At 40.1% G+C, this 25,896-nt stretch overlaps 1 protein-coding gene and 1 pseudogene across 1 annotated transcript; both read right to left on the bottom strand.

Annotated features, from left to right (window-relative positions):
• Nucleotides 1-3,351: 3,351 nt before the first annotated feature.
• LOC131400397 (taste receptor type 2 member 143-like) lies at nucleotides 3,352-7,817 on the bottom strand (annotated as a pseudogene).
• A 7,412-nt stretch (nucleotides 7,818-15,229) lies between these two features.
• Nucleotides 15,230-16,162, bottom strand: LOC131422450 (taste receptor type 2 member 134-like). Its single transcript, XM_058569704.1, has one exon. It carries the CDS (start codon nucleotides 16,160-16,162, stop codon nucleotides 15,230-15,232), a length of 933 nt encoding a protein of 310 aa, XP_058425687.1.
• Between the last annotated feature and the right edge of the window lie 9,734 nt (nucleotides 16,163-25,896).

Here is a 25,896-nt window from a genome sequence, read left to right as displayed (position 1 = left end):
ATGCTAATCCTCCTCTTTTTGCTAAGGAAGACCGGCTCTGAGCTAACATCTATTGCCAATCCTCCTCCTTTTGTGTTCCCCAAAGCCCCAGTAGATAGTTGCATGTCATAGTTGCACATCCTTCTAGTTGCTGTGTATGGGACACGGCCTCAGCACGGCCAGAGAAGCGGTGCATCAGTGCACACCCGGGATCCGAACCGGGGCCGCCAGCAGTGGAGCGTGGGCGCTCAACTGCCAAGCCACGGGGCCAGCCCCAACTATTCGTTTATAAACTAGTGAGTTTTATTTTGTATCTTAATCATAACAAAAATTTAATAGAAGCTATGTGGTCTCTGTGTCTGTCTATGTGTTCATGTATATCTATATGTATACATTATAAATGTGAGATATCTTTCGCCTCTGGATGATATGGCCAAAATTAAGAGCTCTATTTAATTGGCTTAAAGTCACCACTTACATAAGTTATTTCTAAATGTAACAGAATCTAATTCAAATGTTTTCCAAGTTAACATGATATAGAATAATGTATGGTAAATAAATGCTTAAGTTTGTTGATTTGATTGTAGTAGGCATGTCCTCAGCGTTATCAGCATTGGAGAGGATGCAGCATGGGTTTACTACTCAAATAAGATCATATTATTTCTTTTACAAGTTTCTTGGGAAAAATAATAACTTAGAATGATAACTAATTTTGTCTAATGTCTCATAAATGTTTCATGGATAATCTAAACATAATTGTTGGGAGCAAATGATTTAGATAGAAGTAAGTGAGATAAGAGTTTATAGATAAGCAAGAATTATACTTTATGGCATGTGTGTTTAAAATAGCTTCCAAAATCTCTTTGGCAACTTAAAAGTTTGAAGTTTTTCTGGGTTAGATTAAATGATGGAAAATTCATTGAATATCTAGATCATTTTCAAATAGGATAAAATACTGAAACATAAATTGCTAACCAATTCTGTTTACTTACTTTTGGCTTCTTATTACAGGAAACTAAAAGATGTTTGGGTCTATTGGTAAAGATGTCTTGGGCTTTATTGAAAGATTGTACTCTGAAGTAGCATATGTTTCTAGAAATTATGAAAAGTATTTATAAATTTGCCAAGCCACCAAATACTAATGTAAAAGATAGTTCATAATTACTTACATCTTAGTTTTCACTAAAAATTAAGGTTTCTATGGGTTAAGAATTCTAATTAATATATAGAATTAAAGCTACTAAAATAAACGAAAATTTTCTGTATACAAAAAATGTAAGATGCATGTATTCAGTAAAGAAGGTATAAGCAATGGAGATATTTTTGTTTGTTTTGTTAAAAAAATAAATTTGTCCTAAAATAAATGTGGTTATGGGAAAGAAGAAAGTAAATTTTGTCCTAAGCAGATGTTAATAAGGAGGGAAGGCATGGGACAAATTCAGAATGTAAAAAGAAAGTTATAGAAGGTTTGTGGAAGAGGAACTCTGAGCAAAGAGTTTTGTGCATGGTCAAGTTGGCTAAGATTGGAACAAATTTAATTAAGTAAATGAGGCTTAATATCAAAAGTAAGCTGGTGAAAAATTAGAATTTGTTTTTTTCTTTCTCTCTTAAAAGGATCATTTTCTTGGACTTTTCATCTGCTCTTGATAAAAAGATTATGAAAGATTTTTCTTTACCTTTGAGTAAGTTTACATAAAATGAGAGGATTCTTATGTTTTGTCAAAATAATTTCCTGTGTTCAAAAAGTTGAAGTCTCTCTATTAAGAGAGCTATGTTTTTTTCACCTATTTAACTCTCTATGTTTGCCTTTAACATGTTCTGTTGTCACTTTTGTTAAATGGGTAACTAAACATTATTTCACATTGATCTATGATCCTATTTGACCAAGTGTTTTAAAACATTTTGATATTTTTGACAAACTTCCCCAAAATTCAAATCCTATATGAAGTCTTTCTTTTGACCTGAAAGTAAATTTGCAAATTACTAGCGGGTGCCTGAGACTTAAAGAATTTGTTCTATCTTTCTAAAAACAGGGAGATAGTAAACTAATTAGAGTTACTTGCTATGTTAAATTGCATGGGAAGCATAGTAAAATAAGTGATGCTAAACCTCTCTTATGGATGTCCTTGAATGCGTATGTTATTAACATAAATGTTCTAAAAATTGTAGGGAATTTTTTCTGATACATCCTGGTATAATGGTATCAGTCTAATTACTATCTTAAAATGTGTGTTACAGAAATAACCAGATTTCCTTGTCAATTGCATTGTAATAAAATCTTTAACCATATCATTTTATATCTTTTGTCATTTTCAGACAGTTACTGTTTTACTCTGATGCCTTTGCAAATATGTTTCATCTTCAGAGTGATTCATGGAAAGGACTCTGACACTTACTCTAGAATACAGGTTTTTGGTAAACTTTTGCATTATAAAACTGAACTGGGTAAGATATTGTAGAACTCTAACAGAGAAACTGATAGCTTCATAAAACTGCTAATAAAAGATCAAGATCAAGAATTGATTACACGGGACTGAATGGACCGATGAGGATGATTATAATATTACGAATTTTTATTTGAAATGTTGCTGATTTTTTTAATGTTTTCTTTTTCCAGATTTAAAGAAACCTTTTTCTCTTTTCTCTTAAGCTAACTGTGACTTATAGAAATTTGGTAAATTATGCTGTTGTAAGCAGAATTGAAACACTTGTCTTTCTCCTCCCTACCTGATCCCTCCAGAATTTGGAAACTCTTGATGAGTGAGTGTTCTTATTTTCAAGGCAATATAGTTATTTATATAAGTTCAATAAGAAACTGTCCTCCTTATAACAGGACACAATGGAAATATTTGTTAAGTTACCAAGATTTTGACTGGAATGTCATATTTTTTTTTCTTTTTTTTTTGTGAGTAAGATTAGCCCTGAGCTAACATCTGTTGGCAATCCTCCTCTTTTTGCTGAGAACAATTGGCCTTGGGTTAACATCTGTGCCCATCTGCCTCTACTTTATATGGGACGCCATCACAGCATAGTTTGACAAGCAGTGTGTCAGTCTGCACCTGGGATCTGAACATGGGAACCCTGGGCCACCAAAGCAGAGTACGTGAACTTAACTGCTATGCCACTGGGCCAGCCCACTGGAATGTCATATTTGAGAGAGACATGCATAGACTCGGATATGACCAGAAGGCTCTAAGGAAGAAAGATTGATTTTATGGAACAAATAAAGCCCCTTAGAAATATTGGCCTGCTACCTTGCTTACAAGGATCCCAGCCATCTCACCAAGTGAGTAAAAAAGGTCACTTCCTGGCAGTTGCAAGAACCTCAAGATATTTTGAGGACCATAACAAGAGAAGAATTCATCCAAATCTCTACGTATTGAGGGCATAGTCTGATGACAAGTCCTTGGCTTGGCTTTCTTGGCCTTGAGAAGCTTTTACAAGTTCAATCTTAGATTCCTTGTGAAAAGTTCTAGCAAAGCAGATTTAAAAGAGCCTATATGGCCAATCACTATTCTTGCTGTACTTATGTAAATGATTGGGCCAAGTTAGTTGAAACTAGACTTATTTTGAAAACTAATATTCATTTGACTATCTTTAGTAAAAATGAGGGTGATTTTAGAGAGAAAAATTTCAATAGAAACTGTAAAACACACTTGTGGGTATTAGATTCTAGTTCTGCTAACTGTCTTTGAGGTTTTCATTGTCTATCCATAAACTGAACAAGATACTAAATTCTTCTAGTTTCCTCAAATATCTGGCTACAAATCTCCAAACTAACGTTTTCAATTTTTTTCCATCCTCTTGATTTGGAATCATTGAGAACTGAAACCACACTTTTTCCTGAAGCCCTGCAAACTGTAGCTGAGCAACTTAATATAAGCTTAAGGTTGATCACAATGATAGCCCATGTTTAGACAATCTTCATGCCTTTTCTGTGTAAGCCACTCAGGAAGATACCGGAACACTCAATGACATTATCAGAGACATTTCAAACAGCAAAAGATGCTTCTACCCTGACATCTACAAATCTTCTTGACTGGCTGTCTCTTGTGCTCCGAAACTCGTGTATAATTTGCTCCAACCATTAACCATGTTTTTCTTTTAGTTTCCATATAAATGCCTCTTATTAAATATCTGATTGCTTCCTTACATGATATAGGCCTAACTTTGGGAAACCATCTGCATCACTGCCTTCTGAAATGAATTTAACTGGACTGACCTATTGTCAGGACTAAGAGACTGGTTCAGTGAGATGAAACAATCTACCAACTTAGCTTCTGAAATGTAAAACTTCTTTAAGTTTCAATGGCAGGAATGTAGGGGAGCAGAATTTGCTACTGAAAAATGTGTCTCTTTGGCTTGATTATTTTTAAGAACAAAAGACTTGGGAAGAAACTTTGACCTTCTTCTAACTGCCACAAAGAATTTAAGATAGAAAGCCTTTTTCAGGAAGGAGCTAATACCATAGATAACTATAGTATAATATGAACTAGGTGTAATAGACAGGGAGGAACCTAGCAAGGATCATTTGAGCAAAGTCCTCTAAATATCTCGCTGTCTTTACAAGGCATGGCAATCATTTGTTTAACAAACATTTACTTTTCCCTCCACGTGAATTGCCTTCCTCCTCTTTGAAGTCCCAAATCACTACCCCAACATCCTCCTTTGTCATTAGCTGAAGGTGGTTTTACAGTGGTGGCTTGGGCCACTTTGGTGAGTTACTCAGTTTTCCTGGGCTTTTTCCATGTATACAACATGTTATTAAATTTTTTAGATTTTCTCCTGTTATTGTATCTCATGTCTATTTAATTCTTGGACTACCAGAAGAACTTAGTGGGTAGAGGAATATTTCTTCCTCTCATACAAATGTCTCCTAGCCATGTCTGGTGCTTTTACCAATCCCTTCTAGTCCCTTGGTCTCCATAATTTTTATGGTGAACTACATCAGTAAAAAAAATTATAAACATGCATCCCACCATATGCATATTTATTTACTATAATTATATGCATGTACTACTTTACCAATACATTCTGTGCATCATAAAACATACACCAAAAAATAGGGATTAAAAGGATGACAAAAAAATAAACACAAATTGAAATTGCCACATCTTGTCTCACATCTAACAGATCATTTTACACACACTCTGGTATGCAAACACCCCAATGTGGAGACTATCCCCCTAGGCATCAGCATTCAGGGTCCACATCTTGGCTGAGAGGACAGGAAAAGTAGAACTATCAACATGAAGAACTGTAATGAATTTCCATTGTTTTCCTTCTCTATCTTCTGTTGGCCAAAACCAAGAAGCATTTCAACATCAGACAATTCCCTTTACCTCAACATGGAACAAAACTCACAAAATCACGGACAGGACCTATACTGACAAAAAACTCATATCAGCGCTCAGCCTTACAGGGAGAAGATCAAATCAAAAAGCTCCTTGGGGAGGAGTCAATCTTAAGCAGGTGACAAAAGAATGGAATGGCAAAGATTTGAAGGTAAAGGAAAGGAGGAAGCTGCAGGTGGGCCCAACAACCACAGGCTAGAGGGAGGAACATGAGGGGATATGGATGAAGCTTTACTTGGCTGAAGTAGAGAGACTGAGCTGAGAGCAGAGCAGGGATGAGGAGGGCAGCTGATGTCCCAAAGTAGATAGTGTGGGACAATCTATGATACTATTAAAAAAAAAAAACTTCAGGGGGCCAGCCCCGTGGCTGAGTAGTTAAAGTTTGGTGCACTTTGCTTTGGGGGCCCAGGTTCATGGGTTTGGATCCCAGGCATAGACATACACCACTGGTCAGCCATGCTAGGGTGGTGAGCCACATACAAAATAGGGGAAGATTGGCACAGATGTTAGCTCAGGCTAATCTTCCTCAAGTAAAAAAAGAGGAAGATTGGCAACAGATGTTAGCTCAGCGTGAATCTTCCTCAGCAAAAAAACAAAAAACTTCAGATTGACTGCAGAGAAAACTGAAAACCGTTACATGTCTCTATAAAGGGAGTAGAGACCACATTGATGCTTGGAGAGTGTTATTAGGGTTGCTCATACAGAGGGTGAAAGAAGCCTGTGAGGAAAAGAGGCCACCATCCTGGCCAAGGTGATTTTGGACCTAGACTATGGACTAGGAGCAGTGGAGGGGATGGTAGGAACAGAGAGAAATAATAAAAGAATGGGTCATACAAGGAGTGGGAAAGTAAGAAGGAAATGAAAGGAGAGAGGACAGCATCCAAACCTTGCACAATCTTGCAACTCATGACTTGTCTGTTGATACTAGTTACAGATACTGATAACTCAAAATGAACTGCCTTTTGTCCAGGGATTTCCAAAGCATCATCATTTCAGGACACTTCTTAGCTTGGGGCTGTTTAGCACCAGGATGCTGGAATGCAGACAGACACCTACATAGGTCACCACTTCCCAGGGACAGTGTCAGTGACTGTCAAGAGTTGTTGTATTCATAACAACAATAATCAGGAGCAAGAAATGCAATGTGTACCCGACAAAGAGGAAGGCAAATGACTTTAGGGCCATGGTGGGGTCCTGGGTGGTGGGGTCACGTGGGCCGGGTCTGTTGTCCCTCATCTGCTGCAAGTGCCTGTGCAGCGAGAACATGAGCAAGAGGGTGGACACTGGGAACAGGAGGGAGGGAATCAATACCACAAGCACTATATTAGGCAGCAAAATGTACCAATAGAAGGTCTGTGTTCTATCAGCCAGAGTGCAGTTTCCATGGGAACTCTGGGAGGCAATTGTATGCATAAGAATTATATTCCCAATGGCTGCTGGGATGACTGTCAGATGAGATATGATTAGGGATCCCAGCAGCAGCCTGGGCACCGACACAGAAATCCTCCACTTTGGCCAGTAGAAGATGGGATGACAGAAGGATGAAATCTTCACATGGTAGCAGTCAGCAAGCCAGGCAGTAAGCCAGTAAGTGAAAATGTTGACAAAGTCCCAGGGAATGTTGAAATAGTAAATTTTTGAACAAAAATTATAGGAGGCTAGAAGGTTATTCGGGAGAGTTCATCCTATGAAGTCAGAACCAGTAGGCAGATAAACAGGCCACAATCACGTCACCTGCTGGCAGTGTGTGGCATCATACACACTCCTTACCCAGCACAGCAACTATACGCCATTCTGCAACATTGCAGCCACTGACCCCAAGCAAAACAGATGACCATGAAGATCAATGTGTGTGAGGAGGACATCTTCTCCAGGGAAGCTCTGCTCAGACTTGACTCCTACTGTAAAGTGCTGAGATACATCCACAGAGAAAAACAGCCTCTGCGGCCAACCCACCTTGTTGAGACAAGAGATACAGAAATCTCTCTCCCTGGATTCATTCAAAAGCCTAGCTACCAGCATACACTCCTAGTCCCCCAAGATTTGAAAACAGGATTCCTGTGATCTCCCTTTCCATTCAAATCACTACCAACTCAATGACACCTGGTCTCTATTTTATAAGTTGTATTTGCCTGTTCTTCATCAGAACCAGATGCAGTGAAATTTTAACAAAATAGAGGCTCCAGGAGTGATTGAAATACCCATATTTTGCACTTTATTTCCTACTATACTAATTCTTTCCTACTTTTCCTTAAAAGATGCCTTTATCCCTTTCCCCCTCTAACCACAATCTTTCACCAACCCTTCATGACCCATGTTAATATTTTATTCAATAGTCTGTATACATTATATTAATACCCACCTCCTGAATGGGTGGAGTAGGAAGTCATACATATGCACAAGTCCCGGAAGAACTAAGAAAAGCCTCCCTTTTCTCCTCCGCTTACCTCTCACCTTGCCTAAAATTTCACTGGCAGGCTCCATATTGAGGTTCCAGGAGTCTCTAGTTAAAATGTGAGTTTCTCTGACATGTTAACATCAAAGCTGTTATTCATTAACACCTTAGCTTCAATGTGCTTGGCAAACCAAAATTAACCCTTTCCTAAGAAGACTCTGAGGAAATGAAAAAGAGTAAAGAAATCATAACGAGAAGAAGGGAAAGACAGACAAGGGAAACTGGGAGGTCAGACACAGAACAGATCTCACAGTAGGAGCCAGGGAAGCAAGAGATGGTGGGATGATGAGAGGAGCTCAGAACAAGCCCAGAGGGAGGAACGCTGCATACAGGAGGAGCCACGTCCTATAACAATGCTTAAGCCAGTAACAACCAACCTGTTAGAACACCTGGCCATTTATAAAATGAGTTCACACATCTTACATTTTGCCTCCACCACCAACCATACAAAGTGACACTGGTTCATGTCAGCCAGCCCAGGCTCAGGGAGCCATCAGGAAAGACCCAACTAAGGTTGGTTTAAAAGACAAGAATGCCTACAAACATGAGGAAAAAAAGAAAAGCAAAAGGATAATGATGAGAGCGAGAAGGAGGGTAAAGGAAAGCAGAGGTGCAGGTGGAAAAACAGAGGAGGGAGTCCACTCTTCAGATGGCGAAGATTCTGGAGTCTCGATCCTGCCCCATGACCTCTCACAGATCATGGCCTGGACCCCGCTTTACATGGTCTCACTCAAGATTCCACAGCTGAGAGGTCTCTGTGTGAAACATTAAAGAGAAATAAATCTAGAATAAACATTTATAGTGGAGACCTCAGGAAAAAGAGGTTCAGCTACCCTTCAAATATGGCATTTGCTTGAACAGCTGCTTCATTTTTCTCAAAAGATTATCAAAGAGCAGATAATCCATCTGATAAACTGTTTTGCAACACAGCTGCAGTGACTTGATTTAGTTCTCTGTGTGTTTTCCTCTGGCTTCTTCTTGAAGACAGCAGCGATAAGTGGTTTCTTCATGTTTCACAACATTTTGGCTCTTCTCAAAGTCCTTTGGCAAAAGGCCCGCTTCATGATGTTATCAGGAAGCCAGTTGAGGCCATGGCACATACTCCCTGTTTCCATCACGTGTAACCGAGTATCCCTGTATCCCCCAGGCAACCTTCATGTGACTTGCACCGTCATAACAGAATATACTTTACCAGAAACAGTTTTTCCCATGACTTTCCTTCTCTACAGTTGTCATCTCTACAAAGTCAATATATTCTCATGTTTCAGTAATCTTCTGTAAGAAGGTTGAAAGAGTACCCCTCCTCAGGCACCTGTTCATCTATCTCTCAGTGCTCCAATAGATATGTCTTACAGAGGTCCTATGTCCCATTCATAGTCTGCCTCCAAAAGAGGTCACAAACAGGACAGTGTTGTTAGTTGTTTTACAGTCCTTTCAATATGCAATAGCAATCAAAATACTACATTTCTCACAAGAGTTGAGTGATGTTTCTTTTTCTAAATATGTCCTATGCATGCAAATGAAGCTGGTGAATCCTTTCTTGTAGCACAATTGGCAGTATAATTTTTAGAATGATGCCTGACTCCTCTGTGAAATGATGTTAGTGTCAAACAAATAACAGCAGAAAGTCAGACTCCAAGTGGACAATTCTGAAGAGACCTACTTGCATTTCCTTCATTTTGACTCTCCACAGTAGCAAAGGAGTTTTTTGGTTTCTGTTCATTACTTTGTTTTTTATTTTATTTTTTCTTATTACATTAAAATTGCATTGAGTCACCTTAGAGATGTGAAAACACACAGTCCATTTGGCAGCATTTGTAAATCTTGGCGTCCATTCTTCACTGAACCTTGGAGGGATCCGCAGTGTGGGAATTCTTCCACATTCTTCCATAGCTTCATCAGGTGACTGATGGTCTGTACCAGGGAAAGGTTAAGGAGGAAGGAAATAATGTATTTAATGGCTAGACTGCACACAAATATTAAGTTAAATCGTGTAGAAATTAAGTGATGACTTCATACAGAATAAACTCTAAATATTTTTCTGACTCTACAAACCTCCACTTACTCATATATTCAGGGAAATAATTTTGGAGAAAACATTGGATCTAATAGCAATAGACTATAAAATAGAATTAGGCTTTCAGAAAGTAAATTTTGAAGTTTAAACATCCTTAATATTCAAAATGTGTAAACACAGCTAACTATGGTTTAATATTCTGGTAAATTTACACACTCTCCTTTCAGGTGAAAAATAGCATTTTAAAGCTATTATTTACAAATGTGAGGTTACCCTGCCAGGAAGTCCAGATTTCAATTTTATTTCAACTCAAAAAATCTTTCAAATAGTTCTTTTCTCTGTCTTGCACCATTCAAACAGTTGGAAGCAATAAAATTAACCTCTTAAGGAATAAATCAATGTTCCTTCCATAATGCCATAAATGTCACTTGAATGTCTAACATCTACTGGAGAGATAAATCATGTTCAGCTTCTAAATCAGTGGATGACAAACCAAGCCTTCCAGGAGGTTCTCATAGTCAGTAAAGAGCAAAAGGAGAACTGAGAAAATAGAACCACAGGCCCTCATCCCCTCTTCAAACAGAGCAGCTCTGTTTATCTACTTTATAGACGGAGCTTCTGCATAAGATTTCAGTTAAAGACAGGCCTCCACCACAAAAAAAACAAAATTGAAACTGCTGTCCTAGATCAAAAGTCATCAAGAGAGAAAAGCATTGAATCAATGCATCTTCCTTCACTCCTTCCCCAAAAGTCTTCTCAATTGAGGAATCAAGGAATTTTTAGAAATTATTTTAAGGCTTCAATCCAGAATAACAGAGAGAATAATAAAACAAAAAACATTTGGGAGCTGGGAAATAGACAAAAGAATGGTGAAAACACAGAAGATCTGAGAAAATTGAATCCTGTGCAAGCAGAAAGAAAAGCCAAGAACTAACTTGACTTTTATTCAAGATGTGCAGTACCAGGCACTTCTGGAGAAAAACAGGTAAAAATTGGTTATAAGTCAGTTTAAGATTCAAATTCCCAGATCACTTCTCTCTTTTTGCATAATTGGGCAAACACTCCTCTCCCATCCTAGGAAAAGACTAGACGTATATTCTCTGGAGAGAATAAAACAGGGTCTCTGAGGTGGGTATATCAACTACATTTGAGGCAAGGGTATACCGAAAAACATGAACATAAGGTGAACAAATGCGTTTCCCTCATTTGGCTTCCAGAACACTGGCACCCAGGCCTTCACCCTCCAGGCAGGAGATGATTGTAATTGTTTCTAAGAATATGAACTTTCCAAGAGGAAGATCTAAGTACACTGATATCAGAGATTCCTCAAATAATTGGCCCAGCCAATCACTCTACAGTGAAGCTTGTGATCGACAAGTCTCATTAGTGAGTTCAGAGTTTCCAATTAGCCTTTCCTTCCCTTACCCAACATGAGCAGAAAACAAGGAGTTTGGGAAGTCTGAGAAAAGATAGAAGATAAAACCAAAACACAAATAAAATAGCTACTTTGAGGACAAAACAATGCAAGGAGAAGAAACCTTTCCCAAAAAAGCACCAATATTCTCAGAGTTAAGAGAATTTTAAAAATCCGTAAAAAATAACAGAATGTTTTTTTAAAGAATACTCAACAATTTTAAAGGAAGAGTTCTTGGGAATTATAAACATGACATCTGAAATTAAAAGCTCAACAAAGATTTGGAAGGTAAGACTTATGAAATATATCAAAAAGTAGAGTGAAAAAAATGATGTAGGTGAAAAACAAGAGAATGCCAATCCAGGATATCCAATGTCCAAGCAATAGGATTCTAAAAGAAGCAAATAATAAATGGAGGGCAGAAAATCATTAACAAAATCATTGAAGAAAAATTCCCAGAACTAAAGGACATGGGTTTTCATATTATTAGGGCCTTCTAAGCATCTGGTCCATCTCCGTAAAATTTCAGAGTACTGAGCATAAAGAGAAGATCCTACAAGCTTCTAGAGAGGGAAGTGGGAGGGGAGGATACCAAATTCAAAATATTAAAAATTAAAGTGGTCTCAGACTTTTAAAAGGTAATTTTGGAAGCTAGAAGGCAATGAAGCCATGACCTCCAATCTAGAATTCTCTATCTAGATACTCAAGTGCAAAGGCAAAACTAAGACTTTTCAGACAAGCCAAGTTTATTTTTCCAGACAAAAAAGTTTATTTTTTATGTGCTCTTTCTCTGGAAACTACTTCTCTAGAGCTAGAGAGTATATGATGATAAAGGAAGACATGGTGTACAGACAATACAGATCCAAGATAAAACAGAGGCAAAGGATCACCAGGACAATTGTAAAGAAAGATCTCAGGATGGACAGAAGGAAACCAAGCAAGAGGACAAGTCCACATAGGAGCAGGACAAGAGGTTCTAGGAGAGACATTCTCAGACAAATAAAATCTTAGAATAACTGATGACTCCAAAATTGCTGAGAAAGATTTAGACCATTGATGAAGAGTTTGAGAGCAAAAGCAAACAAAACAAGAAAATTATTAAGGCAACAGAAAACAAAAATTTGTACAGGAAAAAAATATAATTGGTTAATACATGGGTCCATGAATAGCATTTACATTGTCAATATAAGCAAACTTGTTTCTCTACTCACAACACTTCTGACAACAAATGTGCATGGAATTTCTCACACTGACCAATTCTCGAACTCTCCAGATAACAACTGGGAGTCCTGCAATTCAATTCTGACTCTCACTACTCAAAGTTAGTGCAGACCCACAGGTTGAGGGCTCAGTCTCACAGGACTGTTCCCACTTCAGATGACAGTGGCAAGTCCCAGGTTGCCACCTGTACTTCTGACCAGCCAGCTATATATTGGGGGATCCCACACTCCCTCCTTAGGCTCAATAATTGGCTAAAAGAGTTCATAGAACTCAGGGAAACAATTTACTTATGTTTACCGGAATATTATGAAGGATTCAGATGAGTAGCCAGATGAAGAGGTTCATAGGGTGAGATCTGGAAGTGTTCCAATCACAGGAGCTTCTGTCTCTGTGGAATTGGGGCACCCCACCCTTCCACCATGTGGATATGTCACCAACCCAAAAGCTCTCTGAACACTCTTGTTTAGTGTTTATATGGAGGCTCCATTATGTAGATATGATTGATTAAATCATTGGCTACTGGTGATTAACTCAGTATCCAGCCCCTCTCTCTTCAGAGGTTTGTGGTTGGGCTGAAAGTTGCAGCCATCTAGTCATGCCTTGGTCTTGCTTGTAGACCAGCCTCCATATTGAAGATAGAACCCCCAACCACCAGTCATTTCATTCTCCTACAAAAAGACACTCCTATCATTCCAAAGGTCTTAGAAACTCTCGTGTCAGGAACTGGGGTCAAAACCATATATCAGAACAAAAGATTCTCCTAGCACACCTATCATTCAGGAAATTACAAGGGTTTTAGGCGTTCTCTCCTTTAAAGCTTTAATCATCCTCTTCAGAGTGGAAAGCTCCTCACCCTGTTAGCTCATCCGTACTCCTCTTTTTCTCTATCCTCTTGTCATAGCTCAGCCTCCAGCTATCACTGTAATATAATGCTTTGGGGCCTCAGCTTCCCATGATTGTTGGACTACTTACCATAAATGCAGGTGTTTATTTGAAAGTTCTATGTAACCTCTATTCTGTCCTGTTATTTTTACTCCTATTTTGACTAGCTCAGACATATGAATCTGTAGGGGAACAGAATTTGATACCCCAAAATGTGTCTCTTTGGCTTGATCATAATTAAGAACAAAAGACTCAGGAAGAAACTTTGACTTTCCCTCTAACTGCCTAACAATTTAAGAGATAAGGGATATTTCAGGGAGGAGCTAGTACCACAGACAACTGTAATATAAGGTGAACTAGCCGTGGTAGACAGGAAGGAACCTAGCAAAAGCCACATGATCTAAGTCCTCTCCATGTCTCATTGCCTTTGCAAAGCTTAGCAAACATCTGTTTACCAAACATTTGCTTTTCTGTCTCCATATGAATCACCTTCCTCCTCTTTGGAATCCCAAACTGGTAGCCCCAACATGCTCCTTTGTCTTTAGCTGATGAGGGTATGTAAGGTGGTGGCTTTAGCCATTTTGGTGAGTTACTCAGTTTTCCTGGGTTTCTCGCATGCATACATGTTATTAAATTTGTTTGATTTTCCCCTATTATTTTGTCTCATGTTAATTTAACTCTTAGACCAGCTAGAAAAATCTAGAAAAGTAGAGGAAATTTCTTCCCTCCATTCCTTCCCCCCCAGAAATTGCTTTTAACGATGTCTGCAGCTTTTCCCAATCTCTTCTAGTGTCTTGGTCTCCATACTTTCTTATAGTGAACTCCATCATTAAAAAAAAAGAAAAATTATAAACATACATCCCAACATATGCATACTATTTTACTTAATTAACAGCATGTACTACCTCACTAGTGCATTATGTGCATCATATAACATACACCAAAAAATAGCAGTTAAAAAGACAAGATAAAAATAAATTGAAATTGAAGTTGCCACACTTTCTTCATACATCAAATGGATCATTTTGCACACACTCTGGGATGCAAACATTCCAATTTGGAGACTACCATTCTAGGCAGTGGCATTCAGGGTCCAATCCTGGCTGAGTGGACAGGAAGAGTGGAGTTATCAAGTTTAAGAACAATAGCAAATTTCCTTTGTTCTCCTGCTCTCTCTTCTGTTGGCCAAAACCTAGAAGCAGTTCACCATCAGACAACTGCTTTTAATTCAACATGTAGCAAATCCACGCAAACATGGACAGGACCTGTAGTGGCACAAAAGTCATACCTAGCCTCAACCTTCCAGGGGATCAAACTGCAAAAGTTCCATTGGTGGAATTGGTCTTAAGGAGGGTAGAAAAGAAGGGAATGGCACAGATTGACAGAGAAAGGAAAAAAGGAAGTTCCAGGTAGGCCTATCAACCACAGGCTGGAGGGAGGAACATGCGGAGAGGTGGAAAGAAGCTTTACTAGGCTAAAGCAGAGAGACTGAGCTGAGAGCAGAGCAGGGATTAGGAGGTCAGTTGATGTCACAAAGTGGATGGTGTGGAACAATCTATGCTACCGTTAAAAAAACACTTCAGGTTGACCACAGAGAAAACTGAACCATTACCATCTCTGTAACGGGAGTACAGACCACAACGATGATTAGAGAATATAATTAAGGTTGCTTGTGTAGAGGGTGATAGAGGCCTGTGAGGAAATGTGGCCAGCACCCTAGTCAAGGTAGTTTGGGACCCACACTAGGGACTAGGAGTAATGGAAGGAATGGTAGGAATAGAAAGGGATGGAAAAAGAATTATTGGTGCATGGAAGGAGTGGGAGAGAAAAAAGGAAATGAAAAGAAGAACGACAGCCCCCAAACTGTGTGCAATCTTGACACTCCTGGTCTTCTCCATTGATAGTGGTTATTGATACTGATAACTTGAGATGAACCAACTTTTGTCCAGGGCTTTCCAAAGCATTATCTTCAGGGTCTTTCTCAACTTGGGGCTGCTTAGCACCAAGATGCTGGAGTGCAGACAGATACCTGCATAGGTCACCACTTCCCAGGCCCAGTGCCACTGATTCTGCAGGGTTGTGATATGCATAGAAACAATAATCAGGGACAGAAAATATGATGTGTAGAAGATGAGGAAGAAACCAAGTGACCTCAGGGCCATGATGTGAGCCTGGGTGCTGGAACAGCCTTGGTTGGGTCTGTGGCTCCTCATCTGCTGAAAGTGCTGGTGCAGCGAGAACATGAGCAAAAGTGTGGACACCAGGAACAAGAGGAAGGGAATGGACAACAAGAGCACTTCATTAGGCAGAAAAAAATGGCAATAGATGGTCTGTATTCTTTCAACCAGGGTGCTGTTTCCATGGGAGCTCTGGGAGGCACTCATCTGCACGAGAATGCTATTCCCGGTGGCTACTGCAATGATTGTGACACCAGATGTGATCAGGGAGCCCAGAAGCAGCCTGGGCACTGACCGAGAAATCCTCCACTTCAGCCAGTAGAAGATAGGATGTGAGAAGGAAGAGATCTTCACAAAGTAGAAGACAGCAAGCAAGGCAGTGAGCCAGAAAGTGATAGCATTGATGAAGCCCCAGGAAATGTTGAAATAGTAAGCTTTGAAACAAAAATCAAAGAAGCCAAGGAAGTTGTTCAGGAGGGCCATCCCATGCAGGCAGAACCGGGAGGCAGCCAGGCAGGCCACAATCATGTCACCTGACGGCAGTGTGTGGCATCGCACCCACTCCCTGCCCAGCACAACAACCATAAAGCCATTCTGCAACATTGCAGCCAACGACTCCAGGAAAAATATGACAATGAAGATCAATGTGAGTGAGGAGGGCATCTTCTCCAAGGAACTTCTCAGATTCAGTTCCCACTCTGAGGTTCTGAGACACACCCGCAGGGAAAAACAGCCTCTGTGGCCAAGCCACCCTGTTGAGGCCAGAGATGCAGAAAGCTCTCTCCCTGAATTCAAGCAAAAGCCTAGCTACCAACATATACCTCCAGTCCCCTAGGATATGAAAACAAGATTCCTGTGATCTCCCTTGCCATGCAAATCACTCCCAGCTCAATGATGCACTGTCTTTATTTGCATAAATGTATTTGCCTGTTCTTTATCAGAGCCAGATGCAGTGAAATTTTAACAAAATAGAGGCTCCAGGGGTGAGTGAAAATACCTATACTTTACACTTTATTTCTAACTGTACTATTTCTTTCCTACTCTAACTTTAATAATGACCCTATCCTTAATACCAGCATAGTTCTTCAAAGAACAGACTAATTCTGATGGAATCAAGCTGAAGGCTAAACAGCACAGCTTCAATGGAACAACCTAACGCTGAAAGAATTAGGCAAAAGGCTGAAAGCACAGTTCCACTAGAACAGCCTAATTCCAAAGGAGTTAGACCAAAGGTTAAACAGCACAGCTCCAGTAGAACAGCCTGATTCCAAAGGAATTGGGCCAAAGGCTGAATGGAATCCTCTGGAATCAGACCTAAATCTGAGCAACCAGTTCCCATGAAACAACATGATTTAGAAGAGTCAGGTGGAAGAGCCAACTGAGTAATTGCAACTAAAACATGGCCTTGACCAGAAAAAGATGAAGTCTTAAAATTGATCCTGAATAGTGCCCAGAGAGCCTCAAAGACAAAGAGGGTGAAAGATACAGGAGAAAGACTTACGCTTAAACCCCAGGGTTGGAGACAAAAGCAGAAAGTTCAATGGACTCTTCTGTGGGTACCATATTTGTTTGTGCACTAGCCTTGGAGTCACTGGGAGTCTTTTCTGAATCCCTGTGTAAGCCATGAAAATGTTGATCTTAAATAGACAGCCACTTATTTCTCCGACAAAAATGCATTTATTCAGGATCAGCAAAGAATTGCAAATTTGGGGTCTACAACCATGGTGACCACAAGCAAGTCTGGAGTAACAAGGGGAGGAGAAACTTTTACAGAGAGGAAGCAGAAGTTGCTAGAACTATTGTAAACAGATTCCAGTGGAAGAGACTGGGATTTTGAAGTGTAGTCGCTTTTCATTGGCTGGGCTGTGAGTGTCCCTAATTGGCTGAGCTGTTGCTAGGCAGGAAGAGAAAGTTTTTCTCTTTCCTGTTGGGCTTTCCTATGGACACAGGGCATGAAAGCTCCCCATTCTGGCCTCAAGACTCTGATTTAAGGAGGTTTCTGTTGATTATCTTTCACAAGTTTGAGGGGAAGGTTTCTCCTGGATCTCAAGCTCCACTCTCCTTGAGTTTCAAGCTCTTCAGGCTTTATTCAGAACCTGTCCTTTCTGTTAGAGGCTTTTTCCCTTTTTGCAATTACTCATTTTGTCTTTGGCCTGATTCCTTTTGGAACAGGACTGTTCCTACTGCACTACGCTGTTCAGCCTTTGGCCTGACTTCTTTCAAATCAGGCTGTTCCTATTGGAATGGTGCTAGACTGTAGTCTGGTTCCTTTAGAACCAGACTGTTCCTACTGGAACTGTGCTGGTCTTTGGTTTGATTCCTGTTGAATCCAGGCTTTCCTATTGGAGTTGTGCTGGTATTTGTCCTACAGACTATTTCAAATTTTCCTTTTGCTCTAGAGAATGACCTCTGAGAAATGAGATCCCAGTCATCTAAATGGTTAAGAGTGCTGAACCCCATTTGGAGACTCTGGCTAGTTTTATGTTTAAAAATCATGGTCCACCTTCATGCACCTTGCTGACTAAGTGAACCAACTTAACCAAAAGTAATTTAGAACACCAATGGCCACAATAGGGAACATTTGAACTCCTGAAACTTAATTTTCTTAAAACCAAATTGGATAGCCACAGCTCTGAAATTGCCAAAACTGAATGGAACAGCTATTTCTATCGGTATTTTGGGGCTTCCAAATGTTTTCTAGGAGTGTAAAATTGCCTCTCTGCAAAATAAAATTTTAAGATTAACTGAGGCAAGTAAACAATTAAAGAAACAAAAAATGATTTCCAAAGTATCTCTTTCCCCTCCCCCACCCCCTTTGTCTCCAGACCTGCATCAGCCACCTAAGCACCACCTTGTGCTTACATCCTGAATCCAGCGCCCACTTGCTCCTTCCCTTCTATTCTGCCTACACCTACTCTATACCCTCAGATTCCTCATTCTAATTATTTCAATAACTTCCCTTTTTCCGTAAGCCTCTCCCTGCTTCTTCCTCCACTGAATCATTCAGAAGCTCTTAAGTCTTCTGAGGATCCAAACAAACCTAAAATCTCTTACATTCCCTGATTGAATTACCAGACATAGTTAGAGAGTTTTCTAAAGTAACTGAGGGTTCTCATAGGTTTACTGAAGAATTTGATATAGTTATACAAACATACCAATCTGGTTTTTCAGACCTATATCAGTTAGTCCACCTGCTTGTTGGTGAGGGTCAAGCCAAACATCGGATGAAACTTGCCCAATGGGAAAAGAGTGAAAGGGATTTAGAAAAACAAATCCCTAATTTTTGCCTAGAGGCTAAATCACTTGAGGGGAAACTCCACCAAGCAATTACCGTAGCTTTTCCTAAGCCTGTTGATTGGAACAAAATTCAACCTTATGCACAAAAGCCTGATGAACTTGCTCATGACTATTATAATTGCCTTCAGATTGTTTTCAAACAAAATATTGGTCTTCTTTCAGATGTTACATCCAGTTGGGTGGGTTTTAACTCTGTGTTTATTAACCGGCTGAACTGAGACCTTTCCCTTTTAGTTGAAAGGACGAGGGTGGAATGGGAAACTATGTCTACTCCAGATTTAGTTAATTTGGCAAATCAGCTTGCTCACACCCTAGGTGAGTTACCTGTAAAAAAGACCACCAAAATTCTTAATCTTCAACACTATACACAAAAGCAAATACCTCCTAGTTTCTGCTATTATTGCAAAGAATCAGAACATTGGAAAACAGATTGTTACAAACTTATGTGTTTCAGGTGCCTTCATCCTTATAACCAGGCTTTCTGATGTCCCCTAATTCCCAATGATGTGACTCTGAGGAACTACAGGGGCTCTTCCCATTCCTTCCTCTTTTTTTTTTTTTTTTCTTTTTTGGTGAGGAAGAGTCCCCTGAGCTAACATCCATTGCCAATCCTCCTCTGTTTTTGCTTGAGGAAGATTAGCCCTGAGCTAACATCTCTACCAATTTCCTCTATTTTTTTATATGTGGGACACTGCCACCCATGGCTTCTGGCTGGAGTACATCCACTCCTGGGATCTTAACCCACAAACCCAGGCCGCTGAACTGGAGTGTGCTGAAATTTTAACCACTTGTCCACGGGGCCGGCCCCCCATTCCCTGATCTTAATTGGCTCAGAGAATCAGCTCTCCAGATTGCAGACAAATCTTTCTCTGTCCTTATTGCCACTGGAGACACACTCTTGGTGCTCAACCCCATTACTGTAAAGCAGCCCCTGCCTCAGAGCGCTACAACAGTTCTAATAGTGGTGTTTTCTAATAAACCTCAAAGGTTTCTCTCTCTAAACCTATTCCCTTTTGTTTAGGCCCTTTGAGAGATACCCACCCTTTTTTCCTTAGTTCTTCCGCCCAATTCATTTATTAGGTTGAGACTTCTTAGATAAGTATCATGCTGTTATCTCTTTCTCCAAAAGGAGGAAATAATTCTAAAATTTGACAGTAACAATCAAAATAGACAATCCAGTAGATTGTAGGACCCTTCAACATCTTTATTTTGCTCCATCACTGCAGGAAATAGAGCTGATTCTGGAGAAGCTGATCGTTTGTCTGTGGTGAATCAGCTACTATCCTCCTCATGGGTGAAATCTCCAACTCATATTGACAAAATTCACAGTGCACCTCCCATCAAGGTTCAAATAGATCCCTCAAAATCTCTCCCCAAAATTAATCAATACCCTATAAATAAGGAAGCCCTTTAAGGTATAAAGCCCATAATGAAAGATTACAAGGCTCAGGACCTCATTACCCACTGCACCAGTCCCTGTAAAACTCCTATTTTACCTATGAGAAAACTCAAAAGCCCAGGGTGGTGGTTTGTCCAAGACCTTTAAGGAATAAACAACATTTTTATCTCTCAACACATTGTAGTTCTTAACCCTCATACACTGCTAACATCCATTCCCAACTGAAAGCAAATTCTTTGCTGTAATTGATTTATGCAGTGCATTCTTTAGCATTCCAATTGATGAAACTAGCCAATACATTATCGCTGCCACTTGGGAAGGAAAACAATTCACCCAGCCAGTAATGCTTTATGGTTTTACTGAGGGTCCTTCTTATTACAAATCCTGAAGGCTGATCTGGGTGATATAAGTTTCCTAGGAGCTCTCCTTTGTTAAAATATGTACAGGATTTGCTTCTTTGTTCTCTCTCCTAAGCTTCTTCACAGGAAGACAGCATCCACTTGCTAAAGCTTTAGCCTTAAAGGGACACAAGTTCACTGAGGAAAAATTGCCATTTACCCAAACCTAGATTCAATATTTAGGGCTTCTTATATCAGAACAAGGGCTACACCTATATCTAGATAGGCTTCATGGTGTCCTAAGTTTCCCAAAACTCAAAACTAAGCATCAATTGCGAGGTTTTCTCAGGTTAGCTGGTTATTGTTGAAATTGGATTCCAAATTTCACTCTTATGGCCAAACTTTTGTATGTTTTACTAAAGAACAACAACCCCGACCCAATTTTATGAAAAGAACAAGACAACATAGCCTTTAAAGCCTTAAAGGAGAGTGTGGTGAACCCATCTGCTTTGAGCATCCCAATTATCAGCTTCCCTTTTGCCTTTTTGTATATGAAAAGGAAGGGAATGCCCTTGGGGTACTCACCCCCAAAAATGGGGACCACCATTGACCCATGTGGCATTACAGCCAGCAACTGTACCCTGTGGTATGAGGATACCCCCTTGCCTTAGACCCATTACTGCCACTCCCCTTTTGGTTAAACCCAACAAGAAAATAGTTGATGGTCCCCTTTAACCATTTCTGTACCTCATGGTACATTGGCAAATATTGTGATGGATATGTGATATCAACACCCTTTGATGGAATTGAAATGGCACCCTTGCCTTTGACTACTACGGCTCAACAAGTCAAATTACACACACTCACATGGGCCTGCACCATAGCCAACGGCAAAACTGCCAACATTTATACTAGTAATAGATACACTTTTGAAGTGGCTCACGATTTTGGAATGTTGTGGAAGCAACATGGCTTTCTTACAGCAGAGGTAAAATTAAAAATGCTTCTTATGTTCATGAAGTACTGGATGTTATCATTTTACCTGCTGCTTTAGCTATTACTAAGATCCCAGGGCATTCTAAACCAGATTCTCTGGAAGCTAAAGGAAGTGACCTTGCTGACACTTCCACAAGGAATGCTGCTGTGGGAGATCAAGATTTGGCCACCCTGAAATCTATCTCTTTACCTTGATTGTTTTCTCTGAGGGACAATTGACCTCCCCCACTAACTGCCTAAAGAATTTGACATGATGGCTCCTTCCTGGAACAGATCTTCCATCTGATGGCTGTAATATAATGTAAAATAGATGTTACAATAGGAAAGGCACCAACAAGCCCATCTTATCGGAAATTCTGTCTCTCTGGCCACATTCTCTGGATGGCCCTGCGAGGAGTTGCCAGACAGACATTTACATTTATAAGGGAAATCTCCATTTGTAAAGGTATCTCCCTCTTTGTCTTGGGAAGAGGGGGGATGACCTCATTTCTAGAAACTTATCAATGTGGAAGGTGAGGTCTTAAATCTGCATAATAACCTTACTCTTGTTTACTGTGCTTTAGTGGTAATCTCCTGTAACTGACTCCCCCACCCCCAAAATCCTCCTTTGTCATTGGCTGAAAATGATATTTAAGATGAGAATTTGTGCTATTGTGTTGAGAAACGCAGTGTCCCTGCTTTCTACCATGTATACATGTTATTAAACTTGGTATTATTTTCTCCTGCTAACCTGTCTTGTTGATTATTTGGCCAGCCAGAAGAACCTTAAGGGAAAGGGAAGAGGGAGATCCTCCCTCTTCCCCCGACACTGCTCTTAAGGGAACCAACAACAGCCAAACCTCTGTCATGGTCCAAAGGGATATTTCCCCAAATGATAACTTAGAAAAACTAGCTGGAAAAGCCCAAAAATTGGCCTCAGAAAAGGAGAAACAAGGTTTGAAAGTCAATAATTGTTGCTTTCATAAAAACGGAAAGCTCTGGGGGCCAGCCCAGTGGTGTAATGGTTAAGTCTGTGTGCTCTGCTTTTGTGGCCCGGAGTTCACAGGTTCAGATCCCGGGTGTGAACCGATGCACCACTTGTCAGGTCATGCTGTGGTGGTGTCTCATATACAGTAGAGGAAGATGGGCATGGATGTTAGCTCAGGGCTAATCTTCCTCACAGAAAAAAAAAAGGAGAGAGAGAAAGCTCTGGTTTGGACAAAATAACAACCCAGGCCTTCCTAAAGACTCTAAAATTCCCACTCCTAACCACTGTACATGCATTAAACCATTGGTTCACTGACAAGATGATAGCATTTGTGAATAAATATTGATGGGGAAATATTAATAAGGCTGCAAAAAGCACCAACCTCACTTGTCCCACATATCAAAAATACAATCCAGGGAAGCCTGTTCTCACTGCCACCAGACACTTTAAATTGCGTAATGGGGCATTTGAAGCTTGGCAAATGGGTTTCCTAAAGTTGCTCCCATCTCACATATTTAAATGTTTCAGTCATGGTCTGTATGTTTTCTCACTGGACTGAAACCTTCCATTGTAGACAGGGGTCTGCCTCTTTTGTGGCTAAAGTCCTTTTGGAAAAGATGTTCCCCACCTGGGGAACACCTCTCAAACTTCATAGTGATCAAGGAACCCATTTTACCCCTGAAGAGCTCCAACAAGTCTATACCATTTGGCCAGTTTTACAACACTTTCACTGTGCTTACCAATCTCATTTCCTTGGTTTACTTGAATGCACTAATAGTGATGTTAAGACTCGGTAAAATTTGTAAATGCCCTCCAAATACCTTGGCCCAAAGCATTTTGGTTGGTCTTTCTAGATCTCAGAGCCACCCCTTTTGGAACACATAAACTCTCACCCTTTGAGATGGTCACAGGATGCCCAATGCACCTGCTCCTTGCTTCTTTTGATCTGCAGCTGATAAAAGGAGATATGCTTCTGTGGGAGATCAAGATTTGGCCATCCTAAAATATATCTCTTTACTTTGATTGTTTTCTCTGAGGGACAATTGACCTCCCCCACTAACTGCCTAAAGAATTTGACATGGTGGCTCCTTCTTGGAACAGATCTATCATGATGGCTGTAAAGATAAGGTAGGATAAATGTTACAATAGAAAAGGCACCAACAAGCCCATCTTATCGGAAGTTCTGTCTCTCTGGCCACATTCTCTGGATGGCCCTGCGAGGAGTTGCCAGACAATCATTTACATTTATAAGGGAAATCTCCATTTGTAAAGGTATCTCCCTCTCTGTTTTGGGAGGAGGGGGGGATGGCCTCATTTCTAGAGGCTTATCAATGTGGAAGGTGAGGCCTTAAATCTGCATAATAACCTTACTCTTGTTTACTGTGCTTTAGTGGTAATCTCCTGTAACTGACTCCCCCCTCCCCCAACACACTCCTTTGTCGTTGGCTGAACATGGTATTTAAGATGAGAATTTCTGCTATTGTGTTGAGAAACGCAGCGTCCCTGCTTTCTCCCATGTATACATGTTATTAAACTTGGTATTATTTTCTCCTGCTAACCTGTCTTGTTAATTATTTGGCCATAAGAACCTTAAGGGAAAGGGCAGAGGGAGATTCTCCCTCTTCCCCCAACACTTCAATATTGTTAACGCCTAAGTGTTTCTACTGAAAACAACCATGTTCTAGTAGAATAATCTTTTCACAGTATACTCCAGGAAGACAAAGACTTTAAGTTCATACCTTGCAACCTGAAGACTGTGTATATTGAAAAAGATATCTTCAGAAAGACTCTCTTCAACTTCACCAGAAAGGCCTCTATCAAATGCTGCTAACTAACACTTGTGCTGCCAAACACCAGGAAATAGACTCTTGGATTCATGTGACACATCTAAAGAAAGCACCAAATGCTGACTGGACATGCATACCACCTGGTAACCTGAAGGTAAAGATTTCCCAGAATAGAAGCAGATGACATCTGATGACACAGCTTTTCCAAGATGTCCAGACCAGGTCTTTTAGAAAGATAGAGACTTAAATGGGAAATGCCTGAGAGATCTCCCTCCTACCCTTCCTTGTTACACAAATGTGACTTCAACAGTTTTCCAATGTGTTCACTTTCCCACTGCCAGGGGACACGACACCCAGGAAAGGTCCTTTCTGGCATTGAGGGACAAAAGGCCACAAAATCTGGAAAAAACTGTCTCTTGATCAGTGATGCTTTCAGAGAAATATCTTGATCAAAAGAGTAAAATGTGAAAATTAATAAATGGAAATCATATTTAAAATGGAGTTGGGAGGCCAGAGGAGAGAACTCTCACACACGTACCACTCAAGAAACACGATTAACCCCAACAAGAACAGACATACCTTATATTTCCAACAGAGAGGGACACTACTTGTTACCCCAGCAGAAGAAAGGAAGAAATTCCTCCTTATCCAACAAGGGCTCAGCCAATGAGAGGCTGCCGTAACTTAGCCAAAGAAGACCCACTATACTTTGAACTCCCAGTCTCCTCCAATGGGCCCTATGATTACAGCAGCCCCTCCCAACTTCATAAAAGAAGATTTATTTCCTTTGTCTTCTCTGGAATTGTGTGCAATTTGCCATAGAGTGCATGTCCCAAATTGCAATTCTTTGCCATTCCTGAATAAACTCATTCTGTTGATAATGACTGGATGTTTGTTTTAGCTCAACACTATGTACTCTTTTTCTGGAGCTACTGGAGAATATACTCCTCCAGGACTAGAGATGAAGTCATCACCATACCATGATGAAGGAAAACATGGCGTACAGACAATACAAGATCCACAATGAAGGAGAGGCAAGGGTTACAAGGACCACTGTAAAGGCAGATCTCTGGATGAAAGGAGGGGCACCAAGTATGGAGACAAGTCCAGATTGGAGGAGGACAAGAGGATTCAGGAGAGACTTTCTCAGGCAAATAAAATCTTAGATTATCAGAAGTGTCCAAAATTATTGAGAAAGTTATAGACCATTAATGAAGAGTTTGAGAGCAAAAGCAAACAAAACAAGGCAATTATTAGGCAACAGTAAACAAAAGTTTGTACAAGAAAGAAAATATAATTGTTTAATACATGGTTCCAACATGAATAGCACTTACATTGTCAATATAAGAAAACTTGTTTCTCTACTCACACTTCTGACACTAAATGGGTGTGGGATTTTCTCACATCACCCAATCCTCCAACTCTTGAGACAATTGTATGTAGAATTCAATTCTGACCCTCACTACTCTAAGTTAGTGCAGATACACAGGTTGACGGCTCAGTACCACAAGACTGCCTCCCACTTCAGATGACAGTGGCAAATCCCAGGTTGTCACTTGTTCTTCTGACCAACCAGCTATATATTGTGGGTTCCCACACTCCCTCCTCAGGCT

Source organism: Diceros bicornis, chromosome 3 (genome assembly GCF_020826845.1).
Source record: "Diceros bicornis minor isolate mBicDic1 chromosome 3, mDicBic1.mat.cur, whole genome shotgun sequence".
Lineage (NCBI taxonomy): Eukaryota > Metazoa > Chordata > Mammalia > Perissodactyla > Rhinocerotidae > Diceros > Diceros bicornis.
This window is presented reverse-complemented; position numbering and strand designations above follow the sequence as displayed.

Excerpts from the sequence above, each read along its gene's own strand:
- LOC131422450 (XM_058569704.1), bottom strand. The coding sequence starts at position 16,162 with ATGCCCTCCTCACTCACATTGATCTTCATTGTCATATTTTTCCTGGAG.